Source organism: Dasypus novemcinctus, chromosome 7, assembly GCF_030445035.2.
Source record: "Dasypus novemcinctus isolate mDasNov1 chromosome 7, mDasNov1.1.hap2, whole genome shotgun sequence".
Classification (NCBI taxonomy): domain Eukaryota; kingdom Metazoa; phylum Chordata; class Mammalia; order Cingulata; family Dasypodidae; genus Dasypus; species Dasypus novemcinctus.
The window spans coordinates 54,134,740-54,159,745 of NC_080679.1; the positions used below are offsets into that span (position 1 = coordinate 54,134,740).

The following is a 25,006-nucleotide window of genomic DNA, read 5'->3' on the forward strand; positions in this document are numbered from 1 at the left end:
TTTTGGTCTTTGCCATTGCACTTGGGGGATTGTTGCTGTTCCTTTAGGGACTATGATAGAGTTCCCCTGGCTAGGAACTCAGCAATCCCTCAGTCGTTGTTTTTAATTGTAACCACTATGAAAATATCCAAACATTTTTATGTACCCTGGATATATGCCCTGGGGAACTCCCTGCCAACCATGTGTCCCCTGTCAATAACATCCCACACCAGTATTCCTCCCCTGCATTGTTGAACCTCTCTGTGATCCAAAACGTCTTCAGAAGTGAAGCCCAATATATTGCTAGGTTCCATTAACAGTAAAAAGGAATATAGTGATGAGTTTAAAGGTTAGATATAGAATACATATTAATTTAGAAAAATTAAGGTAAAAATAAATTGGGGAATCAAAAAATTTAAAAATGCAAAAGCTTTGTTTTTGATATTTTGCCTTCCATCTCTGCAATAAGTGTTGTCCTATATGCAAATTGGCAAGGCAACTACTTCTGTCTTTTCCTCAGTGTCTTCGTCCTATCTTTTTCTTTTTTCTTTTCCTAATTATTAAGCTTATCTTCACAAAAGTTTTAGGTCACAGTAATTCATATATACAATATACAGTACTCCCACATATCCAACATAAAACCCTTTTCCCTTCCACAGCAATAATCTTTAAATTTAGTTCTAATAAGTAAACTGACTAGGCCCTGTTGGGGAAAAGCTGAAACTCTAATCCAATCACTAATTAAGTCTTAACTGCCATAAAGTTTAATGCCGGTCTACCTCCTCGGTGCCTAATGATGACGCTAAATAATGTACATATTTTTATTTATGTATTCAATAATACAATGCTCTGTTCAGTGAATGATGTTCTTCTGCCACTTGGTGGTGCTTGCCAGTTTCAGGATTTGTTTCTTGGTGGCACTATAACACTAAGAACAAAATAAGGAGAACAAAATCACAGCATTCCTATTGGAAAGGCTTTGCTTCAAACTGTTTAATAATTTAAAGAATGTCTGTGGAAGAAACTGCATTTGTTAACCAGTCACAACCAGTAATTAACTCCTTTGGAGTTTTAAGTTACTTTGGGCAAAATGTCTTAGGAAGATTACATATCATTAGAAAGCATGCCAAAATTTTACTTAGTAGAGAATTCAATAGCAGTGTAACTCTGTTAAGAGGTTCTGTAAGATTCTACTTATATAATCAAGCGATGAAATCCTAGCAAGTTGGTTACATTATCATAATTACCACATAAACACTTTAAAGGACTTTGCCTTTAGTTTCAAGCATGACTTATTTTCATCAGCCTGATTAGTTACCACACCAGCCTTGCTATGGAAAAATGACATGTTCTCACTCAGTACTGTGGAGTTAAATCTTGATCTACATTAAGTTTATATTTATGTTGCGGTCTCTGCTGAAAGATTGCAGCACAAGACATCTTTTGATTTTTTTGTTTTTGCAAAATTCGTTGGCAGTTCTACCTAATGCTCATATTTGTTTCTTAAAGAATTTACTGGCTGTCAAGAAGCCGATTTTCTGATGCGTCTAATGTCTGGTTAAATTGATCTGTTTTAATGGAGTCTTCGTTGGTGAGGAGCAAGATGCCACAGACTAGAATGCTGGGATCTGCGACTTAATTGCCAGGAGTGAGAGAAGCAAAGATTCAAACGACTTTGGGGGTGGGGTAGAGAGGTGTATACTTGGGGCGGAGGCGGCGATGTAAAATAAAGGGATGGGTTTCATAATGGAATTTCTTTGAGGCACTGAGGTGCTGCACGATCACATCGCTCAGAGGAGAATTTAAAAAGCAAGGAGGTGGGAGGAGGTTGGAGGTGAAGGTACTTAAAAGCATAGCTCAGATACAATTTGTTGTTGTTGTTTTTGGTGCAGTTTGCAAAGGCTAGATAGTCCCTGTTGCAAAGTATATTGGTGCCTCTTTTAAGCGATTAAGAATGGACTCTACTTGCTTCTGAGATGGTATCAAAAAACGCTCCTCTAAATTCAGGGACAGGAGGAGAGGGGGAAAGGTGAGATTTAAGGAAAGAGAAAAAGGGAGAAGAGAAGGACTCTTTGAAAGAAAGAGAGGGAAAGAGAAAGAAAGAAGGGGGTAGGAAATGGGAGGAAGCGAAAAGGGAAGGAGAGAAAGGGGTAGGGAGTGTGTGAAGGAGATGGTGAGAGAACAGAAAGAAAATACTGAACCACTGAACAAGCACACAATAGGAGAACTCTTCTTTGTAGAGCACCCAAATTACTGTGAATGCAGTAACGACCCAGGTCACCAGAGAAATATGCCCCTCTCCATCCGTATCTCCGAAAGCTCTCGGTCCTGTTACTAGCCACTCGAATGCTTTAAGCTAAAGAGTGTGTCTAACTGCGTGAAGAATGCGGCAAGCGGAAGGAGGGTCCGGCTGCGCGATCTGCCGAGTGCCCGGTGGAGCGAAAGGAAAGAGGAAAAAAAAACAAAAAGACGCAGAACGAGAGACTACTGCGGAGTTCCAACCTTCTAGCCTCACCCAGGTCACTGTCGAACCTGCAAAGACTTGCGTAAAGCGACCTAGGCTACCACCCGCGCTGCGGTCAGAGTGATACTGCACTTCCCGGACGCTGATTCACGAAGAATGCGTCCAACATCCCATCCGTTGCTTACGCAAAGGAGACCTTCCTTTCCTCTTTTAGGCCACTTGTCCCAACCAAATCTGACCTTCGAAACATATTTGCCGCCACCTTGCAAGTGGCCGCACAACTAGGCTCCTTGCTGGAAATGAGCTTGAGCTGGGAAGAGAGCTCCGGATGCTCGGGCCGGGCCAGGACTGCGGGAGGGGGCAGGAAAGGGAGACTGGAAGAGGCAGAGAGACAAGGAAGAGTCTGAAAGGCTGGCTGAGCCGGGCTGGGGATACCCGGAGGGTGGCAAGCTCCCGAGGGGAAAGCTGCTGCCTCCAGGCCGGCCAGAGCTCTTCTCACGCCACGGCCTGTCATTCTCTCCGTCTCCCTGCTGTTCCCGAGGAGGTCTTACGGCTCTCCTCGCTGCAATATTCCCAGCCTGTCTCCCCTTACCAGCCCAGGCGGCGCGCTTCCGCACGCTAGAACGCCGGGCGCCAGCAGGACGGCCCTCTCCTCTGCTCGCTCTCCCTTCTCTGCTGGCTCTTCCCCTCTCAGTTCTTCTGCGGCGCTCCTCCGCCCCCGCCCCCACCCTCCCCAGCTCAGAGACGCCACCAGCAGCGGCGGGCGCTCCCAGCCGGAGGTCACGCACCAAAGAGGGGCGCTAGTCGGAACTAGCACTCGGTAGGGGGCGTACTGGGACGCAGAGTGAAAAAGCTGGTGGTGGAGAAGGGCGTGGGGGTCGCCCACCTTGAAGCTACTCACTTGAGCCAGCCCCCCTAACCCCAGTCGGGCCACCGCCTGGTGAGCAAGTCCATCTGTGGCATCCGCCGCCGCCTCCTCCTTGCACCTCCTCGCCGACCCCTCCCTCCCGGGACCTGCATCCCGCTCCGCCAATCAGCGCCGGACTGCCTCTTCCCACGTGACCCCGGGCGGGCTAAGGACCTGCTGCTTCCCAAACGCCAGAGGGATGCAGGCGGCAGAGCGCGATCGGCGGCTGCTGGGCTGCGGGGCGCTTTGACTCCCTGCTCGGGCTCCTCCTTAACACCCCGGACTCTGCGACTCCTCCTGCTTCCCCAGGTTCCCGGAAACGCTTCTCTATGGCAAAAGCCCCTCGCGTCTCCGGTACCGCTTCTCAGCGGACGACCCTCTTGCTCCTGGGGCTGTGCCGGGTCACTGGATGTTGCTGAAAGTCTCGAGATCATGCGCGGGTTTGGCTGCTGCTTCCCCGCCAGGTGCCACTGCCTCCGCCGTCGCCACTGCTGCCGCCGTCCGCGGGATGCTCAGTAGCCAGCCGCCTAACCCCCGCGATCGTGTGTTCCTCGGAAGCCGTTTGCTGCTGCAGAGTTGCGCGAACTAGTCATGGTGCTGTGGGAGTCCCCGCGGCAGTGCAGCAGCTGGACACTTTGCGAGGGTTTTTGCTGGCTGCTGCTGCTGCCGGTGATGCTGCTTATCGTAGCCCGTCCGGTGAAGCTCGCGGCTTTCCCTACCTCCTTAAGTGACTGCCAAACGCCCACCGGCTGGAACTGCTCTGGTAAGCCCAGAACCCCAGCCCCCGACCCTTTAACTCCTCAGAGGAACGTGCGTCTCCAGCGCCAACCAGCCTGTGTTGGTCGGTCTCCCCAGTCCTTCCCCTCCCACCTCCCCAAACCTCTGAGAAACGCCCCTCTCCCCCTACTCTCTTCCCTGAGTGGCACCGGCTGCTCAGGTAGGGATTGGAGGCTGAGGGGGACAGAAAGTGCAGGTGTCAGAACCTTTGCAGCTTTGCTCTTAAATTGGAACTGGGAGGGTTTTGAAAAATAATAAATAGGATGGTTTCGTGGCTTTACTGAGCACACTAAAACAGAACCATTCTCATCAGTAAAGGGAAAAGTCTGGCTAGAACGCGAGAGGAATAACTTTATGCGGAAAAACGAGAGATAAGACGTTTAAATCAATGGTGACCGCCGGGGAAATACTGATTCCTGGCAAAAGTGCTGTGAGGATGCACAGGTCTCCATTCAAGACCAGGTCACACAGACTCAGAGAAGAGGTTGAGGAGGTTGGGTTTTGAGAATCAATCTCTCTCTCTCTCTCTCTCTCTCTCTCTCTCTCTCTCTCTCTCTCTCTCTCTCTCTCTCTCTCACACACACACACACACACACACACACACACACACCTCTTTCTCTCTGACTGCGAAAGATGTGTTTGCAGTCCAGATATGTCCTTCCCCAAGCTGTCATTGTAGGTGGTGCTGGGAAGTTGAGAAAAGAACCCTTCGCTGGTCTCTGAGGCCGCGGGGCTCACTCTCGGTGGAGCGGAGGGAGGGATCCACCCGGTGGACGCTGACTCCTGCATTTAGGGGCGGGCTTCCTAGGAGTGGGTCAGGCGCTTTTCCTTTTTGCTCCCGGCCCTTCCAAGTCTGAACCCGAGTGGCAAGCTTCGCTCTGCTGAATCCTCCTAATTAAGTAGGACCCAAGGATGGGAGTCGCTGCACTCCACTGAGCTGGTTTCCCGTTTCAGTACCGCAGCGTGTGGTATATGTACCAGGCTGGATTGTGGTGTGATTTCATTGACATTACAAACTCCATGAACATGGCTGGGTATTGTCCCCTAGCTCTGATCTGTTTTAGTTATAGCAAGCGCGTATGCAATTTTTCATCTCTGTAAATATAACTCTGCCGTAGTTAAATCTGGCAGTGAATAAAGTGGTTTTCGCGGATATATGTGAGCTGAAGTGTATGTAACTTTGGAGAAGAGCATATGACCAACTGGAACTAACGATGAAAAATTATCGTTCCAGGTTATCACTGATATAACTCCCAAGAGGAAAATTGTTATGCATCATTATAGTTTATCCTTTTAAGAACAAGTTGTGATTTGCAACCCTACTAGATTTGGGTCAATAGGTTACCTTCGTCCTATATTTTGCAATTTTTAAATTGAACATTTTCAGAATGCTCAACATGCTTTCTTTAGCTTATTTTTTGTTCATGCATACATACATGTGATTCTGAAAATAATAAGTTCCACTTTGCAGGTGCTTAATCACATTTTAAGTGCTTTATTATAGAAACACTAAATGACCTGCAAGATAAGTTTTTTTGAAAAATTGATGATTCTAGAGTATAACATGATTGGTTGGCTTCATTCCTGAATATAGCATTGTTTTAAGAAAGCAACTAACTTAAATGTTCAATTGGAATTGGTAATCAAGAAATTCATCATTAACCAGCTATCTTAAGAAGGGAAACTGCAGAAACTAAAGAGAATGAACTGGTTTTCCAGGCAGGTTGTCAAGCCCCTGGCACACACAGCCTCCCCCCACCCCACCAGTTAACTTGGAGGTGATCAATCTTCATTTCAGCAGACAGACCATCACAGAAAACACTGTGCCTATTTATCTTTATTATTGGGGCTTTGTTTCCTCTTTGTCTGGAGAAATTCCAAATAAAGGGTTGTTTCAGACCTTAAAGAAAAAGTACAATTAAAGATGGAGAAATAGTAAAATGTCATTCACAGACCATCCTCAGCTCTTTTCTGAAATGTAGAGTATGAGTAATAAAATATAGCCCTGAAATGAGAAAAAAATAAGGAAGCTAGGAAGAAGGGTCAAACCTTCTTTCATCCCTGTCAGTATTAACACAAGCTAAAATAAAGTGTAACTATCAAAAGGGGTATTAAAAGGGAACTGACTTGGAAAAATTGTGAAAAATAGAAAGGAATATTGATCACTAGATTTTGAGGTTATCAGTAGCGAGTGACCTTGCAGTACAGCTGTGGTCATAGGAACTAAAATTTAGGGCAAATTTTCTAAAGCTTTAAGAAGGTGCTTTTTGTTGTTAAAATCTATAACAATCTTTTTTATGACTGGAGTGTTATTCTCTTTACATTTGAGGTTATGATGACAGAGAAAATGATCTCTTCCTCTGTGACACCAACACCTGTAAATTTGATGGGGAATGTTTAAGAATTGGAGACACTGTGACTTGCGTCTGTCAGTTCAAGGTAAGAAGTCTGGTATTTACATCTTCTAATTTATTAACAAGTTTACAAAGCCATCACTTGGCAATTTATAGTTGTGCAAGCTAAAAGGAAAGCTGGCACCAAGCAGAAGTACTAGCAAGATAGCCAACTGGTGTCAAGAAGACATATGTGTCTTGGAGAAATATATATGTTGTAGTTATAAATGCCACTGCCGGTAGAATACTTCAGGTTGTGCATTTGGGATGTCAGAGGAAAATTATGTTTCCATGTACCTTCTAGCATGCATTTAAGTCAACCAACTAGGGTAAAAAGTAAAAATAGTAGAGGATAAGAAGTTTGGATTTCTGCTTTTGTTCTTTTTGCTTGGGGCTATTGTCTTTTGACCTTATATGTGCTCTGTTTTAATGGCCTTGAGTTTCATTATCCTGGCAATCTGGTTAAGTTTTTAAATGAACTCCTTCTGAATGTGCTTTCAAAATTACTAAGCTAGTTTGGAAATCCTGGAGCTTAATAAATATGTCAACTTTTTCATGGGAACCACATTCAATTACAACTGCATTTCCCAGGAATACAAGAGAGTACATATAACCAGAAGTCATTTTATGAACATGAGGAAAAACTTTGCCTGGTGTTAAAAAATAAATAAATAAAGAGTTACAGCACTGGTATCATCAAAACTAGGTTATTGATATCTGTTAAAGATAGAACTTTTACTGTCATTATTAGTCATTCTCTGACTAATTCTTTTCACCATGTAAATTATAAAACTTTTCCTCTCAAAATGTTTATGTAATCAGGTATAAGTTCAAATAGCATAGACTCTTTACCAATCTTCTGTATTCACTATTCATTGTTTTTGAATGACAAAAGAAAACATTAAATTCTAATTCTTTGGCCTAAATATTTTATTTAATAGGTAACACTTCAATTGTTGATGGAATTTAAATATATTTAAACTTAATCCAACATCCTGATGAAAGAGTTAAGACGATTCACATTTAAATATAGTTTCAGTGGTTTTCAGAAAAGCATAAAAGCATCTAAGACATTATGTTCTTTCTAAGAAAACACAGTAAACTGGTATTTGTGAAGTGCACCACCTCCTGGTGGGTAGGTATTGCTGAAGCCATCCTACAGTCTTTTAGAACATGCTAGAGTTTAAGAAACATATTCATGAATTTTAATATGCATATGATACCAATTTCTAAGGTTTCTATTCACACTAAACAACGGAATTATGTTCTTTCAATGAACTACATTACAGTGATGAAGCATGAGAACTCGCCAATTCATACTTCCCCCAAACGTTCTCAACTAAAGGGGGAAAACCAGTTGAAAAATCAGTAAAAGTCCACAGGGTTTTGTAGACTGTTTTTTCCCTTTCAGTTTGTGATTCTTGTAAATTAGTTTTATTTTGGTAACTAGGGTAGACTTAGGAAGTAAACTCATGTGCAGTACAAAATGAAGCAGGAAGAGCATTCCTCAAAGGGAAAGCTATCATTCTAAGACAATTCCACCAAAAGAAAAAAGGAATTGGTAGAATTCTAAATGGATGAAAGTTACTAAAATGAAATCTATAATATTTCTCTATTAAAGTAAATATGTTGGGTTTTCATTTGCCGCAAAAGATTTTGATAAAACTTTTTTCAACAGAGATATTTTTGTTTTTCATTTTTGGTCCACTAGCTACATTTGTCATTGCTTTAAATGATTACGGAGTGAAAGAGATTTTTTCAGGGGGAGATATATGATTATCAATTTGAGTAAGAAACTAAAATATAAATATGCTCTTCCTAATGCTTGTAACATTTTAAATTTACTACTAAGTTACTCCTGCTGTTAGTTTGTGCTCTGCAATAGTTGTCAGTCTGGCAGAAGAAAAAAAATACCTCTCTAGTGGAAAATTTAGACCCTCAACATACTAATAATGCACAGTGGGTGAATTAATTTGGATATCAAATAAAAGGTACACATTGTACAGAGAATAATAGGATATTTTAGTCTGCATGTATTTTGATCCAGTGCTTTCCTAATACATTCTGTCACAAGATTGCCCATGAATTTGAGGGAGCTTTGTTGTTTTTTTCTGATGAAAGGAAGAAGTCCTAAAAAAATGCATTTTCCTATATACCATCCTAAACATCTAGCTGTGTTTATCTACTCTCTGTTTCTTCTGCATTAAGATACAAACATGAATTCTTCCATTCAAAATAGGATGTTAACTATAGTCCAGAGAAATGGATGTATAGGAGTATTATTGACACACTAAAGTTAATATATATTAACTTTCACCTCTCTTAAACAATTTAAGATAAACCAATGCAGTGCCTACTCATTAAACATATCAACTAATGTATTTTCATAACTGAATGATATAATTATTTTATCCTCCTACTAAAGATGGAAAAATTAAGGCCCATAAGGATAAAGTAACTTACCATTAAGTGGCTATCCTACAATAAGACTCTGGATCCTTTGACAAAATCCAATGTGTTTTTGTTTTCAAGACATTTATTTGCAAATGAAAACATCAGTAACAACAACTAAAATGTTATTTTATTGTAGACAGCTTTTAATATCAAATGTGAAACAATTAATTCTTATATGATGATATGGATTCCAGAAATGGCCTGCAACCCTTTCATTCTATAAATGCTGGTCAATCTAGCAAGAGAAATCAATTGTGGAAGTGAAAATTTAGAAACAGTAGATAGATGGATGGATGGATAGATGGATGGAAAGAAGGAATATAATCACAAATGTAGTTGTTCATAGATAGCACTGGTCATATTATAAAAATAAACAATGATCACTTTGTAATTTAAAAATGTGACTAATTCTATGTTTTGTGGTATCATTTAATCCAGCTACTACGTATTTTCATTTAATAAGTCATGTTTTAGCTCTGCAATTGTTTCTGATACTAAGGCTGCATAACAAATTACTCAGAACTCTGTGGCTTAAAATAATGAACATTTATTTTGCTCATGAGTCTGCAATTTGGACAGGGCTTAGTGGAAACATCTCACCTTTAATACATTCAATATTGGTAGGAGACAGGAATTGGGAGGAGCAGACCTTGAAGGTTTGGTGCTAAATTCATTTGGAATCTGTACCTCACGTGTCTGACTACCAACTGGGGACCTCAGTTATTCTCGATGTGAACTCGTTTGGGCTACCTTATAGCTCAGTGGCTGGGTTCCAAGGGTGAACATCCATACAGAGCAAGCCAGTTAAAAGCTGGATCCTTTAATGAACTAGCCTCAGAAATCACATAGAGTTATTCCACCTTCCGTCACCGGAGCACCCAATCTTTCAAAACCAAAATATTTTAACATTTAAGGAAACGTAAAATGTTGTCACAGAGAAGTATGTATGGAATGGTCAGAGAATTGGGACATATGCAAGTTTTTTATCCAATTTTAAGAGAAATATACTATATCCCAAGGCATTCTTCCCAAGCCTTTGACAACTGGGAATACAACAGAATTCACTTAACATCTGTTGAACACCTTCTACATGCCAGATTCTGTGGAAGGTGCTGACAATATATAAACATAAGTTTTACATCACTCCTAGATGCTGAAATCTCAACTAAAAAATCTTTATTAGCTAAACAATAAATCATATGAAAAAGTCTTCATCATGTAAACTTTTTGTTTATTTGTAGCAAAATGAATTCTATACATTTTAGTGTGTGAGGTCATTGGATCCACTAGTATGGTATTTAGCTAGTTCCTTGAACATGGAGGAACTTTTGAAACATAATCCTTCTACTGAAAAACACGTATTTGAAGAATAAACTTAACATCTTAAGAAAAATAGAATCACTTTTTCCCCTGGAAGGAAGTTTATACAACACGTGGACCTAACCATCTGGGCTTGAGATTTGATTTTTCTTTTTCCAGCCAACTGCAGAGTTTTTAACAAGTCACTTAACATCTGAATCTGGCCCTTCATCTGAAACTGATCAGTATCATAATTACCATTAAAAAGCATTTCTAATAATTTGGCATACCTTAATGCAGTAGTTAACCTAGTTTCATTTTTAGGGTTTTCCTATTTATTTATCTAATTTTAGAAATGCCATGTTTTGGTGTTAATGTTAGATGTGACTGTTTGTTTTATATACATGTCATGAAAAGGAAATAATTTAATTTATTTTTATGAGTATTCCAAAATATTTTAAAAACATGATTCTGTAATTACCCGTATGTCCCAATTAACCATTTCCAATGAGGAAACTGAGCTATAAACTTGTTAAATATTTAATTGCTGAATAATATACACAAGGTCCTACACCAAGGCAGTGAAAGAAATGGGAGAACTGAGGGCTGACCTCTCACCCCGGAGCTTTCATGATTTAGAGTGTACTTTTTCCTTCTGTTATTCATATTGATGAGTGCAAGTCATGGTACTAAGGGCCAAAAATATTGTGCTGATAATCTACAGTTAAGCTCTTTTCAGCTTCATACAAATCTCCCTTTTGGCTTGAGCAGAACTTGGCAGCTCTGTTTTTAGCACTGTTCACATTTGGCTTCCTGCATCCCTCAGAAGTGGCATATGAGCACTTTATCAGTTTATTTGATATTTTAAGATGTGTATCAGAATTGTGTACTAGCACTTGGACAAAGATAATAAATACTTCCCACCCCCATTCCCTATCACTGAGTCGATATTTGAGTAATCTGCAGAAGTGAATGAGAAATACAGAGAAATTCTAAAGATTGGAGAGGAGAAAACGTGGACCCAAATAGCATCCGTGCAAAACATTAGAACCAGGACTGGAGATGGAGATTAAAAGGTAGCCAGGGGCAGGAATTCTAGGACCCCATCATGAGAAGCCAGCTAGTCCAGCAGTCCACACTAATTATGACTCTCTTTTGCCTACTGAAAAGTTCAGCAAGTCTACTGATGTAATGCTACCAGCTATTCCCTGGTCTTTCCTCCATGCGTTAAGGTATTATTGTAGTGTTAGTGGGTCCCTGTAAATCCTACCTACATTGTCCTGTTGCCAGTCCTGAACAAAGCATATTTATTAAGGACCTTGCCATCCACTCACTCTTCTACTCCCTCCACCAAGTCATGCTTCTGGCATTATCACCAGCCCCATTTATTTGGTGTCACCCCAGTAATAACCAGTGGAAATTCCAGCTCTTCACTGTCCTTTTCCTATTGCTTTCCTACTTTAGTAGTGGTTGAAATGTTCAGTTTTATGGGAGACCTGTTTTCAGATGTAAATTAAGAAAAATATTTAGAAAGTTTATGGAAGGCAGCCTACATGTAGATATTACCAGATCAGAAGTGAATTACCTATTGAAATAAAAATCTTTATTAGCAGAAAGTTACTATCAAATTAGTTTTTAAAAAATATATAATCACAGAAATAGACTGAGAACCAATTGTGTGACTTTGGGAAAGAATTATTTTATAGAAGGCTTTCAGAATTTCTAGATTGTAAATTGCAGAAATAAAGATAAAGATTTCTAAAGTATGTGCTAAATCATCTAGTAAGCAATTTTGGACTTCATAATATGAATGTGGTACAATTTGGATTTACTGATAGGAAAAATGTGGATTTCTATTAGTAAAATAATTTATAAAAGTGTTTTTCCATAGTAGATAAAAAGTAAGACAAAATAAGATTTTCTGTTAGAGAACTTTGACTTGCACCATTTATAATTTGTTAGGATGCTTAAGGTATTATTAAGGCAAGAATAAGAGTTGTACGGTTGATTGAGAAGAAGTGCAGACTTTGTAAGGAAAATGAAAACAAATATTTCTCAAGTTGTTATCACTTAGATTATCAGTTTATCAAGAATTTAATTTTTGTCATAAACCCTTGGTTGAACTTTACTTATGGTAGAGTTTTGAATTTATTATCATAAATATTGAAACTTTCCTAGCCATTTCACTGGATCATTGACTTATTTTTTAATATCAAAAATTCAAATATTTCAATAAAAAATGAAAAAAAGAAAAGTGTTTTCATAGGCATGCATATGTATGATTTACTTAGTTTCTGGCTGAAGTGAGCATTTACAATCATCTTGATCATTACTTTTGTTATAATTAAACAATGAAGCACATCAGCAGTAGTAATCATGAGATAATCACATCCCTGGCGTAATTAGCAGGTATAGGACACAGCCAAGTATCTCAAATTCCTTAGAGTGTGATTATATTACAATGACTATACACTGTAGGTTGCCTAATTTCCACTGTAAAAAAAAGTGTACTTTTTTTGTTTTGAGGTTGTTTTAGAAACGAACTTTTCTCTTCACGAAATACATAATCTTCAAATTTTAGAATAGGCGATAAAGTTTACATTGATTTACAATGGTTGAGTCTTTCCTCCTGTATTTCATAGTGCATTGTTTTTCTTTGGCCTGTGTCTGAGTCAGTGTTCAATGCTCTCAAAATATATATGAAAAAAATTTTTGATGAACCAAATGTTTTATCTGAATATTTGGAAATTAATAAGAATTTCTGTTAAGAATGAAAGCTTTGACATTTCAACTATATAATTCTTCTCTAAACATAAATGTTACCTATTTTTTAAGTAGCATGGATATTTAACATGTTTTTAGATTCTCCACCAAGTCAAATGGGAAAGATATCAGTAAAACATAGTATTAAATAATATTGATGCATTTGTTGCTCTGTGTTTATTATGTTACCTGTCTGTTTGTTGGAATTCCTGTCAATTTAGATGCTATCTGAATCAAATGACTGGTTGTCTTGACATTGCTTTTTATGTATTTGAATGCTATCCTACAAGGTCAGAGACATTGGATATTATGGGGTCAATGAAAATGAAGAAAAAGTGCTTGCTTTTGTAAATGGTAATTTCTGTGAAGGATGGCAGAGGAATGTAGATCCTAATACTAACTATAGACTTCTGCCTGTGTCTTCCTCAGTGCAACAGTGACTATGTGCCTGTGTGTGGCTCCAATGGGGAAAGTTATCAGAATGAATGTTATCTGCGGCAGGCTGCGTGCAAACAGCAGAGTGAGATACTTGTGGTGTCAGAAGGATCATGCGCCACAGGTATGTATGTGAGTCTGAAGACTGCCTGAAACCTTCTGAATGGATTCTGAACCATAAAACCATGCTTTTCCTGTTATGTCAACTCTAAGCAAATAATTGTCTGAATATTGGTTAGAGAAGCATCTTATTCTTTTGTACAAAGCATGCATTATTTCTATTCTTCTCTTCCTATGTTTCAAATCATTTCTGGAAGAAAAGTGAAATCTACCATAAGGGTGTTCTAGATTTTAATACAGATGTTATTTAATCACATACAGATAGTTGAATAGACATCAAATATAATTCAAAATCTAGAATTGATCATCCAGGTGCCAACTATATAGACATCTCTCCATATGTGGATAAAACTCTATTAGTTGGTTGGTTTGAACAACAGCATTTTCTTCTGGAGGAAATATTTGCAAGTTTGGGTTCTGAAGTTAAGATTCAGTTAACCTTAGCAGGTTCCAAAATGCTAATCTTATCATTTGGCACATTATATATTTTTAAAGGATGTATTGGGTGATAGATATTATTTCCAATGATATTTGTTCTTTCTGACACAGTTACCTAGTTCATTGATAGACTGCACTAAGAATGCAATAAGGATAAAGAAGTGTGACTTGATATGCTCTTCAGCTTTTCTGGTTTTTGTTTTGTATACAGTGGTTGCTAGGTGTTGAACAGCATTATAGGTGGGAAAGAGGAGGTGAATAAAGCTCAGCTGGCTAAAGCAATGCTGTAAAATGAAGCTGTTTTTAGGTTAGGCATGAGACATCAAAATCACTATACATTAAAGAAATTTTAGTGTCCATGATAGCACAAAGGAAAAATTAATATCTTTCTGTAAGTCATGGCTCCTGAGGAATTGAATGATATAAGCATTTCCAGGAAAAAAACCACAATAGAATGCAAAATATCATCTTTCTCCAAAAATGGAAATAAAGAAGAATAATGTCAGGAAAAGTGTATAAAAAAGCCCCTCTCAGATCACAGATATTTCTGCACCCGGGGATTATATTAAAGTTACATATATAAGAGCTGGAGCAGGAGGGAAAATGAGCAAGGAGAAAAGTCTCATGGGTTTTAAAGGATTATCTGAAGCCACCTATTTGTTGTTAGTGACTGATAATATTCTAAATTGTATTGACAGCTACCAAAGTTTCTAAGAATGAGAAAAAAAGAATAGTATAATTCCTTATGGACAATGAGCTAGGTTTATTTTTATCTTTTTAAGTAGTCTTTTCTCCTGAATGGTTCTTTGCCTAAAGATGGGAATGCTTGATTGGAAGGGTGGCCAGGAAGCAAGCTGGACTGGCGCTCCACTTACTTTTCATTTGCTAATGCAGACTGGTCATTGTTGCTCTGTATGCAGAATGAGCAGTAATAAATAAAAGTGACATTAAAATGTGAGTCATTGGATAGGCTTCCCCAGTAAGGAAACAGGAGGACCATCGTGCTACTGTCATAACAAGGATGTGGAAAATAGATAGAAAGATGAGGAGGAAACTAATTATGAAAAACTAATCTACCTTATGTAATGAACAAAAAATGAAAAGAAAAAAAAAAAAAAGAAACTAGGACAAACGGAATAGAAAAAATGGAACACCCAGCTCAAGGATGTAGCTACAGAAACCAGGAAGGATGTAGGCAAACATCAGAGTGTTGAGGAAAGGATTTGCCTACTTGAGATCATGCAGGACAACAGCGAAATGAGGATCAACAGGCAGCCAGTGGTCATGATGAACAGTCCTGAAGTTACTCTAATGGCTAATGATGTTTGGTAGCAAAATTTCTTTCTTACTTAGCAACCTCCAAATTCTAGTCAAAATATACAATCACTTTCTCCTGATTCATTCATCTTTCCATTCTAGTCCCTAATGTGCTAGTTATAATACAAAAGTAAATTCTTAGTCAAGTAGAAAATTTAATCACAAAAAATAATCCATCCTTAGCTCACTCACATACTTAGATTTCTACAGGATTTAATTAGGAAGCCAGTCTTGCTGAATGTATCTTCCATTGATTTGTACATCTAAAAGGTTTTAGATCTGAATTATGATAGATGAACTAAAGGAATTTTGATTAAACAGGTCTGACTGTAACTAAATTGGGGGTCTGACTTTTTATCTAATAAAGGGATGCTAATTCTTTTCTTCATAGGTTTTCCATTTATATTTTAATGCTGTTTGACACTGAGTATAGGCTGCAAGTTGTGATCTCTAGGAAGAAAAGGCAATAGACAATGTAACTTTTATTTATTATATTTCATTGAACTTAGAAAATTTTTATGTGCATAAAAGGGCTCATATTAGGCAGTCTGCTCTATGGTCTCAGTGCCAGTTTCACTTTTTGCTTTGTATGAAAGGCACTGACTAGGAACCCAGATTAATGTCCAATGACATGCCTTCTTTTCTTATGTGCTTCTGTCTGACTCAGAAGGCTTTGGTAGGCTACTTATCTCTACTTTGCAAAGATGATACATCTTATAATAGGGAAACCATTAAAGGTTCCCATCACTCTCTCATGATGCCATGAACTTAAGTGACTATTTTTCCAGTCTACTCTTCCTTTTTTCTCTATCTGCTTAACCTAGGTCAAATCAAACAAAAATTGTCTTATTTTTAGAAGCATAAAATACTATTGCCAATTTTTATATTGATTTCCCCACAACCATATGTATTTATTATAAAACCTATAGATAAATAAGAAAGATATTTTCTCAACATTTTAATTGTTATCTTCCTGAGACAGCTACACATTCAAAATATGCTGTTGTACAGTCGGTCTCGAAATAGATCAGGGAGCTAGGGAATACTATACCCATTTTGTAGAGGAGGGAACAAGCTTAGAGAAATTGAATCACATGCCTTATGTCATCCAATGAGTAAGATTTGGATCTGGGAATCCATAAGCATTTATGCATTTCCTCTTATGTATAGTACAATAGGAATAGAAAGATGAACAAGATATAGTCCTTGACTTGAAGAAGTTTATAGTTTTAGTGTAAAAGGAAAAAGAAAACTATGTATATCCAACTATAATACAGGAAGACTGTATTAGTATTACAATAGTAAACTTTTTATTAGCCCCTGATGATTACAAAAAGTAGTCAACCTAAATTAGTCTTGTGAAAGTAAAAACAGATCAGTTAAAATTTTAGCTGAGAAAGTATACAAAACAGGAGAATTGACAAACATAGGTCATTCAGGCAATTTAGGATTATCAGTTCATTTGGCAGGAATATTCTCATATTCTGGAGATGACTGCATCAGCCTTTCTTGATATGTTATCATTAAACAATCAAATTATATAATTAAAATTCTTTCTTGATTCTACATTCACTAAGAAAGGTTCTTATTATAAAGTTTTTTTTACCAATTAGTTTACCAATTAAGGAAAGGCTATACTGGCCCAAAGATATATGCCCAGTTACGTTGGCAGTTAATTAATTAGTAAACATTATTACTGACTACAGTGTCAAAGCCTGCTAACTTAGTTAATGTGAGTTTCTACCAAGGCTGACAATTTGAACTATTACTCTTTTATGGCAGTGATAATGCCATAACATGATAATGAGGAGGACTATTTGGGAAGCAACTCTTCTTTTCCTATGTGTTGGCTTTCTGTAGATTTTCATCCAGTGTCTCTTTCCATGTGTTACCTCTCAATAAAGAGGTACAGGTGTAAAATTTGTTTTAATCGGAATAAAACATCAGTCACAAAGTCATAGAAATGATATTTGATCCAGGTCTTGAACTTCTGGTTGGCATTTCAATGTGAAATAATAGTATATCAACTAGAATACCAATATTAGTCCAATTGCCTAGCATCAACATTGAAAATAAATAACCAAAATGGAATTTGAATAGAAAGAAGTGGGGAGGCAGAAGGAAGATGATGTCTCCTCTTAACAGGTGGAAACAAACTCAGTGGTCTTGACTCTAACTAGTCAAAATAGATTTGATTTAGAGACCAAGTTAGAGAGATTCTTGGCCATTTACCAACTCTAATATCTTGACCAGGTGAAGAGAGAAAGAAAATTGGAGATTTCTGTACTGAGTTGTCAGAAGTAGACAACTTGGACTAGTTTTTATTATTTGGGAGTGAGAGAGAGAAATGGAGAAAGAGAAATCCAGAAGGGAGAATTTTTCTTCTACCAGCCTCACTCAGGGAATATCCAACTTTAAAGCACTAAAGCAAAAGTTAAGCTCACTCTTCCACTGATTTCAAAACCAAATGCTGACCTTAGTCTCTTTAGCAGATCAACTTATCCATAATTGTGAAATTTGGAAAACATAATTAGCAATTATGTTAAAAGACAGTAATTCTTAAACTGTCCTTCTCATTGTGTGTTTGCAATTTACATGAATATAAGCCTCAATTATGAATTTATTTGTCATGTCTTATACTTTAATTTCTTAAATTCACTGATTATGTGTCCCTTTTTCAATTTTTTTGTTAATGACACCAAATTTTGACTGATTAAAATAAAAATATGAAGGATTTTATGTACTCAATTTTAAGAATTATTCTGAAGCTAGATAATGCTTTTCTCATAAAATTTAAGAAAGAATATGGTAGAGAATGTACTTTTTAAGTTTTGTGAATGGAAATGAAATTAAATTGAGTATACGTTTTGAACTAAATATTAATGATTTTCTTAATGATACAGTCTTAAATTAATAAGGAAAGCTTAAACTAAAAAAAAATCATAAGTATTTTTGAATATGTTGTTTTAAATAAGTACAAATTGTTTCTTTCTTCTTTATTCCCAGATACAGGATCAGGATCTGGAGATGGAGGTAGGAGTTGCCTTTTTATATATCTGAAGACTTACTCCTGAATATTTCTTATGGATACTTACTCATATATCTTCCATTATAGATATCCTGGACAACTTGACATTTTATATTTTAGGAAAGGGAAAACGTAAAAATAACATTTTCTCTATTAACTAAATGTCTATACCATGCAAATTCTTTGATATATTTTTGAATCATACTAAGTTCTCATCTCCGTCTGCTGTTCTTTGTTCATTCGTTTGTATGTGAGTTATCTTTGAGACAAATTTACAAAGTATCAAAACTTCCTAACAAAAGCGTCCAAATATATTTGATAGAAGATACAGAATTTGTCAGGAAGTCATTTAAATATTGGGTTTAAAAAATACATAATACTGCCCTCAATTATAAGGTGTTAATATTAACACACATGTAACTATCATGTTGACAAAGTCTTAATTATCAAATCTATAATTTAAAAGTGAAGGGTATTTAATTCATAGAAGAAAAGTAAAAAGGAAACAAAATTTAAACCAGTGAAAGTAAAATGTTGTCTTAACCTCTTTTATTACATTACTCTGTAGTTATATTAACTAAAATAAGATATATATTTTCATTATTAAGTTTAAGGAAGTATACAGGATAAGAGAAGAAGAAAGTTTTAAGTTTTTGTCCATGTACTTAAAGTCACAGAACGATTTTATTTCTGGATTGAACTTTCATCTCCCAAGATAATTTTCGAAATGAATCTCCCAAGATAATTTTCGAAATGAAATCCAAATAAGGTTAAACCTTTATACATAAAGCAAGAAAACTAGATATAATTTAAGCAAGAATAATCAAAAGAGATAGAAAAGAAAACATGCATAGATATTCTCTTAAGGCTTTGCTTGAGTTCTGCAAAATAAAGGTATGATTCCATGTTAATTTTACTTTTTAAATGCAGAATAAAAGGTTGGTAGAATAAAGTCTCTGGTACAGGAAAGTAAGATATCTAATTCAGACATTATCTAGTTGGGGCAATACTTGAAAGATTTATCAAGTTGTCTTACAGAGTAAAAAGCTTAATTGGCAAATAAGCAATAGCCAGAGAACACAATTAGAGCAGGATATTGGAGTACTTTTTTTTTTTTAAACCATAAAGACTAAAACCAAACAGGAGTCAAGACTGAGTTTCACAAGGACATGAAATGTATTTTAACATCAAACGACTTTGGACATTCATTTGACTTTAGGATGTCTTTTATTACTTCTAAGTAATTACTTTTGTTGTTGCTCTTGTTTTGTTTTATACCTAGCTGATTTATATAGTTTTCTTAAGAAAGCTTTCCTAAAGGTTTTGAAAAGCAGAGCTTAGAAGAACAAATTAAATCTTAAAGAAAGAAAAAAAGAAAGTAAAAAGATTGTCTCACCATTGGAAAATTCAGAAATTAATCAACTAAAAAATGTTCCTTTTGGAAGGAAATAGCTAATATACAAAATTATGCATATTTTCCAGCCATTTACTTTTCTGTGTAGACTACCTAATTTAGATATTGTGTTGTCCTTGAACTGTTCCACTATTCACACAAACCTTTTAATTTTCTAACATCTTTAAAAACAAAACTAAACAAACCAGTCCACAAAACACAGAATATCTTCATTGTTCTATTAAAAGTTTACCATATGGATTATTTTACTTGAGTCCCTTATTATATCATCCATCATTTCTTCATCTTTTGAAATAAAAGAGGTACTTTACATTTTAGATACTAGTGTCCAGTTTTTATTGGTTCTGATTAGCACATGCAAGTGGAAGTAAAGTCATTTTGTTTGCTGTATTTTATATTGAAATCTTTGATTCATTGTTATCACACGATCTGAATAAGGCTGATATTTTTCAGAAATAATGTCAATCTCCTGAATATTTTGTGTATAACTTAAATTTCATAAATTTCAGTTTGAAACTATTCTTTTCCCTGTCTTCTTTTCCTTCTTTTTTCCTTTTACTCTTCCTTTTAATTATATGTGCTATATAATAACATGGAGAAAAAGAAAGCAACTTATTAAGAGATATTTGCTTTAGAAAAAAAAGAAAGCGTATAAGCTATTAAATTCTCAGTTATATTTTTACAAGTAGTTACTATTCTGAAAGTTATGATAATGAAGATTTACTACTAGCACTGTAATTTATTTATGATTTTTTAAATCAGGGACTGAACTTGAATGGGATTTTTATTGTTGTTTTGTTTTGTTTTTGTTTCATTTTGTTTTTACTGATTTATTTTTCCCTTGGTCTATGTGTTACTTTGCTCTAAAATACTAATGTTTTCCATTTTCTTTACATTTCTTATTCTATTGCAAGATACCAAAAAAGCTTAATGACTAGAATTTAAAAATCTACTCTAAAGTGATATACACAAGTGTAACTCACATATGCATTGGATTGCATATAAAATATACTTGACCTACCACCTGTATGTACTAGGGATAGGTATGCTTCTGTATTCTGACTGATCTCATATTACCAAGGTATCCTAGGGGCCAGAATCACTTGCCTTTGGGTTAATCAGAAGTGATTGAATTAACTGTAATTGTTTGACTAATCCCACAATCACAGGTAGTCATTTTTCTCACTGGTCTCTATAAGTATAATTTCTTATTTTTTTTAACAAAAGTAATATATATCACAAGTAGAGTGCATTGACCTAAAGAGTAAAGAAGTGAAGAAATTTACTTGCAAAATAGTCATAATATGTGACTATCATAAATGATAAAACTTAACCTCCAAATCTAAAATCATTTAAAAATACATTTTTTCAGATTGTCCTAAATTTTTAAAATGAATGACTATTACATTATTAATGAAAATTAGACTTGATGAGTTTTTAAAATAATTTAACCTTAAGCACTTGCACAAGAGCATATCTGTCATTTACTTCATTTTGAGGGAACATTTTTATTATTACATAAAAGATATATAAAGATTTCATTGAATTTGTTGACTTGTTAGTATAAATTTTATAGGGAGTTTTAAGATCTTTAACTATCGATCTGTTTATGTAGATGAAACAATTCAAACAGCTAACTTTATTTAGATAAAACTTGTTTATTGTATCTCTAACGTGATCCACAAATGTTCATTCTTGCATCAAGGTATTTTGCAGAGTACTAAAAAATGAACACTTTATAAATCTTAAAGATTGAGTTATCCCATTTCTATGACTGTATCCTCTTTTAGTGTTTAAGAAAACCGATCAAGACAAAGTATCTTTGTATTATTAGTTTTAAGCAAAAAAACTTGCTATTTACTGAACTGTGCTTTCGGATAAAAATGTTTGGTTGGAAAGGCATATCTACATAAAATAACCTGATTTGGAGAGACTCACACTTGAAATAAAAATTTGGGAAAAACTATAATTAACCATAAATCATGCTATGAAAGGTAATGGTGGATGAAATTCTGAAGAATCTCAGAAACTGGTTGAAAGAAAGGAGTTTGTATTTCAAATACTTATATATATGGAGATTTAATGTCATAAATAAGAAAACGGGTGTGTGTAGGAGGGAAAATAACATCTTATCCACCCACAAACTTCCTTAAGCTACCAATACTGCAGAAAGAAAAAGTATTAAGGAGACTCCTCTCAAAATCTAGAGGTGTGTGGGTGGTTGATGGATAATTTTTAACCCCTGCTTTCCTCCCAAAGTCTTTCAGTTATATTATAAAAACAAAGCTTTGAATGTTTTCCATTACACTCTTCTTAAAAATATTTCTGGACTGATTAGAGTTTTGCTAGATTGTTAAAAATTAAAAATATTCCATTAAAATGAAAAACCATATTTTACCTATCAAAATCACTGTTAAATCTTAGTTGATGCATTATCCTGCCTTGTGTCAGGCAAAATCTACAATTAAATTTTTAATAACATCTTATGGGAACATCTAAAGAAATTAAATGTAGGTATGTTTTTATTTCATGAAATAAAACGGAGCCCTGGGCCTATTTATACAACTTAATTATTTATATAGTTTTAAGATAATTTTAACAGATTAATGTCTGAGATGTGCAGCAATAAATCAAGTTAAACATATGTCTATTATTTGAATAAAGAAAGCCTGCTTTTTATTTTAATTATCTGGATAGTTGTGATTATGATAATTTTTGGTGCAGAAAATCAATTACAACATACTGTTAATGCAAAATTATGCTGAACATATTATCTTTATATAAAATTAGTCAAGATGCCCCATATTTACATAATTATTTCCTATACGTTGTGGATAGAAAAAGAAGAGCTTATATTGCAATAAACTGTAGAACTTAAGCCACTATTTCTGATGATGTGGATTGCTAAGACTGGGAAAGAGTTTGTAAGAAGTTTGAGAATTTTAAAATCATTTTTTAAAAATCTTTATCTTTCTAATATGGTTTTTATAATATTCAGGAATTTTGCTGAATTCAACAAGCTTAATATTTCCTGAGTAGTTACAGTAAGATTTCTGGGGCTATACAGAAGATTATGACACAGTTCTTTATACTCAAGGAGATTACATGCAAATTCTTTTCACAGCCCATAATGTGAAAAAATATCATTCTAATTATGAAAAGGAAAATAATCCCCTGCAGAAATAAAATGTTAAGTATACTGGGAACAACAAGGATCTGGATATTTGTTCCATAAAAATATGTTTACATAAGGCTAAATATTTTTTTCTCCCTGCAATATTTTATCTCTCTAAATACTTTTATTGACCTGCCTTCATGCCCCCTCTACAGTCAGGTTCTGGCAAGCACAATATGCCTCCCTTCCACGTTTTTCTCTTTCTTTCTTTTTTTTTTTTCCCCCCCGTTGGATCCACATTACAGTCTGACAGGAATCAATTGCAAACAGCTTCAGCTGAAATACTGATTCAATAAGGAAATTCTACCAAGCATGCAAGGTCTGTGATTCTTCCAGGGCAAAACACGTGACTTAGAAAGCAGAAACTACTGTCTTTGCTTTCTCACACCTAAGAACTGCTGTCCTGCCTGGGGAGGCACTGATAACCATTTGAACCTCAATTGAAATCTCATCTCAGCTTTTCATAGGTTGGAATCCATCTTGCTTTCTCTTCACCTCAAAGAGAGACAGTATTGCCATGGAGTAATGAAACAGAGGTAGAATGAATGAGGCACACATAATGGATAACGAAATTGGAAAACACAGAAAACAAACAGAAGGCAGGAAACAAGATGAGCATGATAGAAAATGAAAAGGGAGAAAAAAGGAGACTTTATTATCAACATGGCCGTGGTTTGTTCTCACACATGACTATCACCTTAAAAAAAAAAGTAAACTTTTTTTCCCTTCCAGTAGAGCAGTAATAGTTATCTGAATTCTAGATAAGATTTCTTGGGATTGTGAAATGAGTCCTACAAACTCTTGTCTGAATCACCCATATGGATTTGTGTAAAAATATAATCTAAAAAAAGTAAATTAATCATTGTGTTTAATGTGATAGAAATGGCTTTGTATTATGAATCAGGAGATTTGTATTCTAAATTTTTAATTGACTTGAAGATAGCTACTTGATTTGCACTCTCAATCTCCTTGGAGCTTCATTTATTTTATCAGTAAAACAAATAATATATACTTACGGGAAAGATAATTATAAAAAAAAACAATGCAAAGAACTTTGAACACTGAACAATTCAAAAGGAAGTATTTTAAATTCATATTGCCTTTATTCTTTACTTTAAAATATACTTTCTCTGAGGAGTTTATTATAAGTTTGAATCTTTTAATTAGTGCTTTTAAGTCCATGGTTTAAAGTACTGATGAGGAGGGGTGATAATAAGAACTCTACAACTCCAATCATAGTCTTCATTACTTAGGGGTAATAACTACAACTTGAAGAGAAGTGAGATGGCAATATTGTAAGAAAAATCCGTTCGAAAGAACTGTGGTTACACAAGGATAGATCAGAAATAATGCATGATGTCAAAATATCAAAACAGTAAGTGATTATCTTTAAAACTACAATGGCAGGCATATCTTCTCCATAGAAAACCAAAAGACAAGAAATGGGAAATATTCACAGTAAAAGGGAATTCAGAATACTTACAAGGAAGAATTTCCATCAGGACTATAAGCATTGCAAAGTTTTTCTAAGATTATCTAAGAAGAAAAGCTTTTTAGAAAGAGATTCTTTTAAAACAAATATAAGAGCATGAATTAGATAAATCTTTAAGGATGCCTCTGTTCCAGTATAATTATCTGTAAAAGAATCTATGGCTTATAACAAGACTATCATAATATTAATTTATTTAATCAAAACAACAGTCTTTGAATGTGTGAATGAAGATCAGAAAGGATTAACATTTACCTGAATTACAAGGACATTGTGATAAGTCAGTCCTTGAACTTCAAGAGGAAAAGAAACTAGTCTACGAAGTTACCCACCTCTTAGTACTAGTTTGCAACAAGTACACCAGACCCCATACTCTATATAAATCATAAATGTCCTCGATGAACCTAATGAGATTTTATTATCCCTTCTCCTTATGACTTTTCCACCTTTGCTTTTATTTTGGAAATCATATGTTCTATTCAGCGTAGTACTCTACCTCCAGTGAGATTTTGTTGTCTGTTATTGACATGTTAATCATGCTTCTCACGCCATAA

The 25,006-nt window shown here is 35.8% G+C and overlaps 1 protein-coding gene across 1 annotated transcript in view; it reads left to right on the forward strand.

Moving 5' to 3' along the window:
- Positions 1-520: 520 nt before the first annotated feature.
- The window catches only part of TMEFF2 (transmembrane protein with EGF like and two follistatin like domains 2), a 255,536-nt gene continuing 231,050 nt past the window's right edge, over positions 521-25,006 (forward strand). The window contains exons 1-4 of the mRNA XM_058300478.1: positions 521-4,113; positions 6,457-6,566; positions 13,466-13,595; positions 18,353-18,379. Coding sequence (XP_058156461.1) covers positions 3,942-4,113; positions 6,457-6,566; positions 13,466-13,595; positions 18,353-18,379 — 439 coding nt within the window. The 5' untranslated portion in view covers positions 521-3,941. The remainder of the gene's footprint in view (positions 4,114-6,456; positions 6,567-13,465; positions 13,596-18,352; positions 18,380-25,006) is intronic.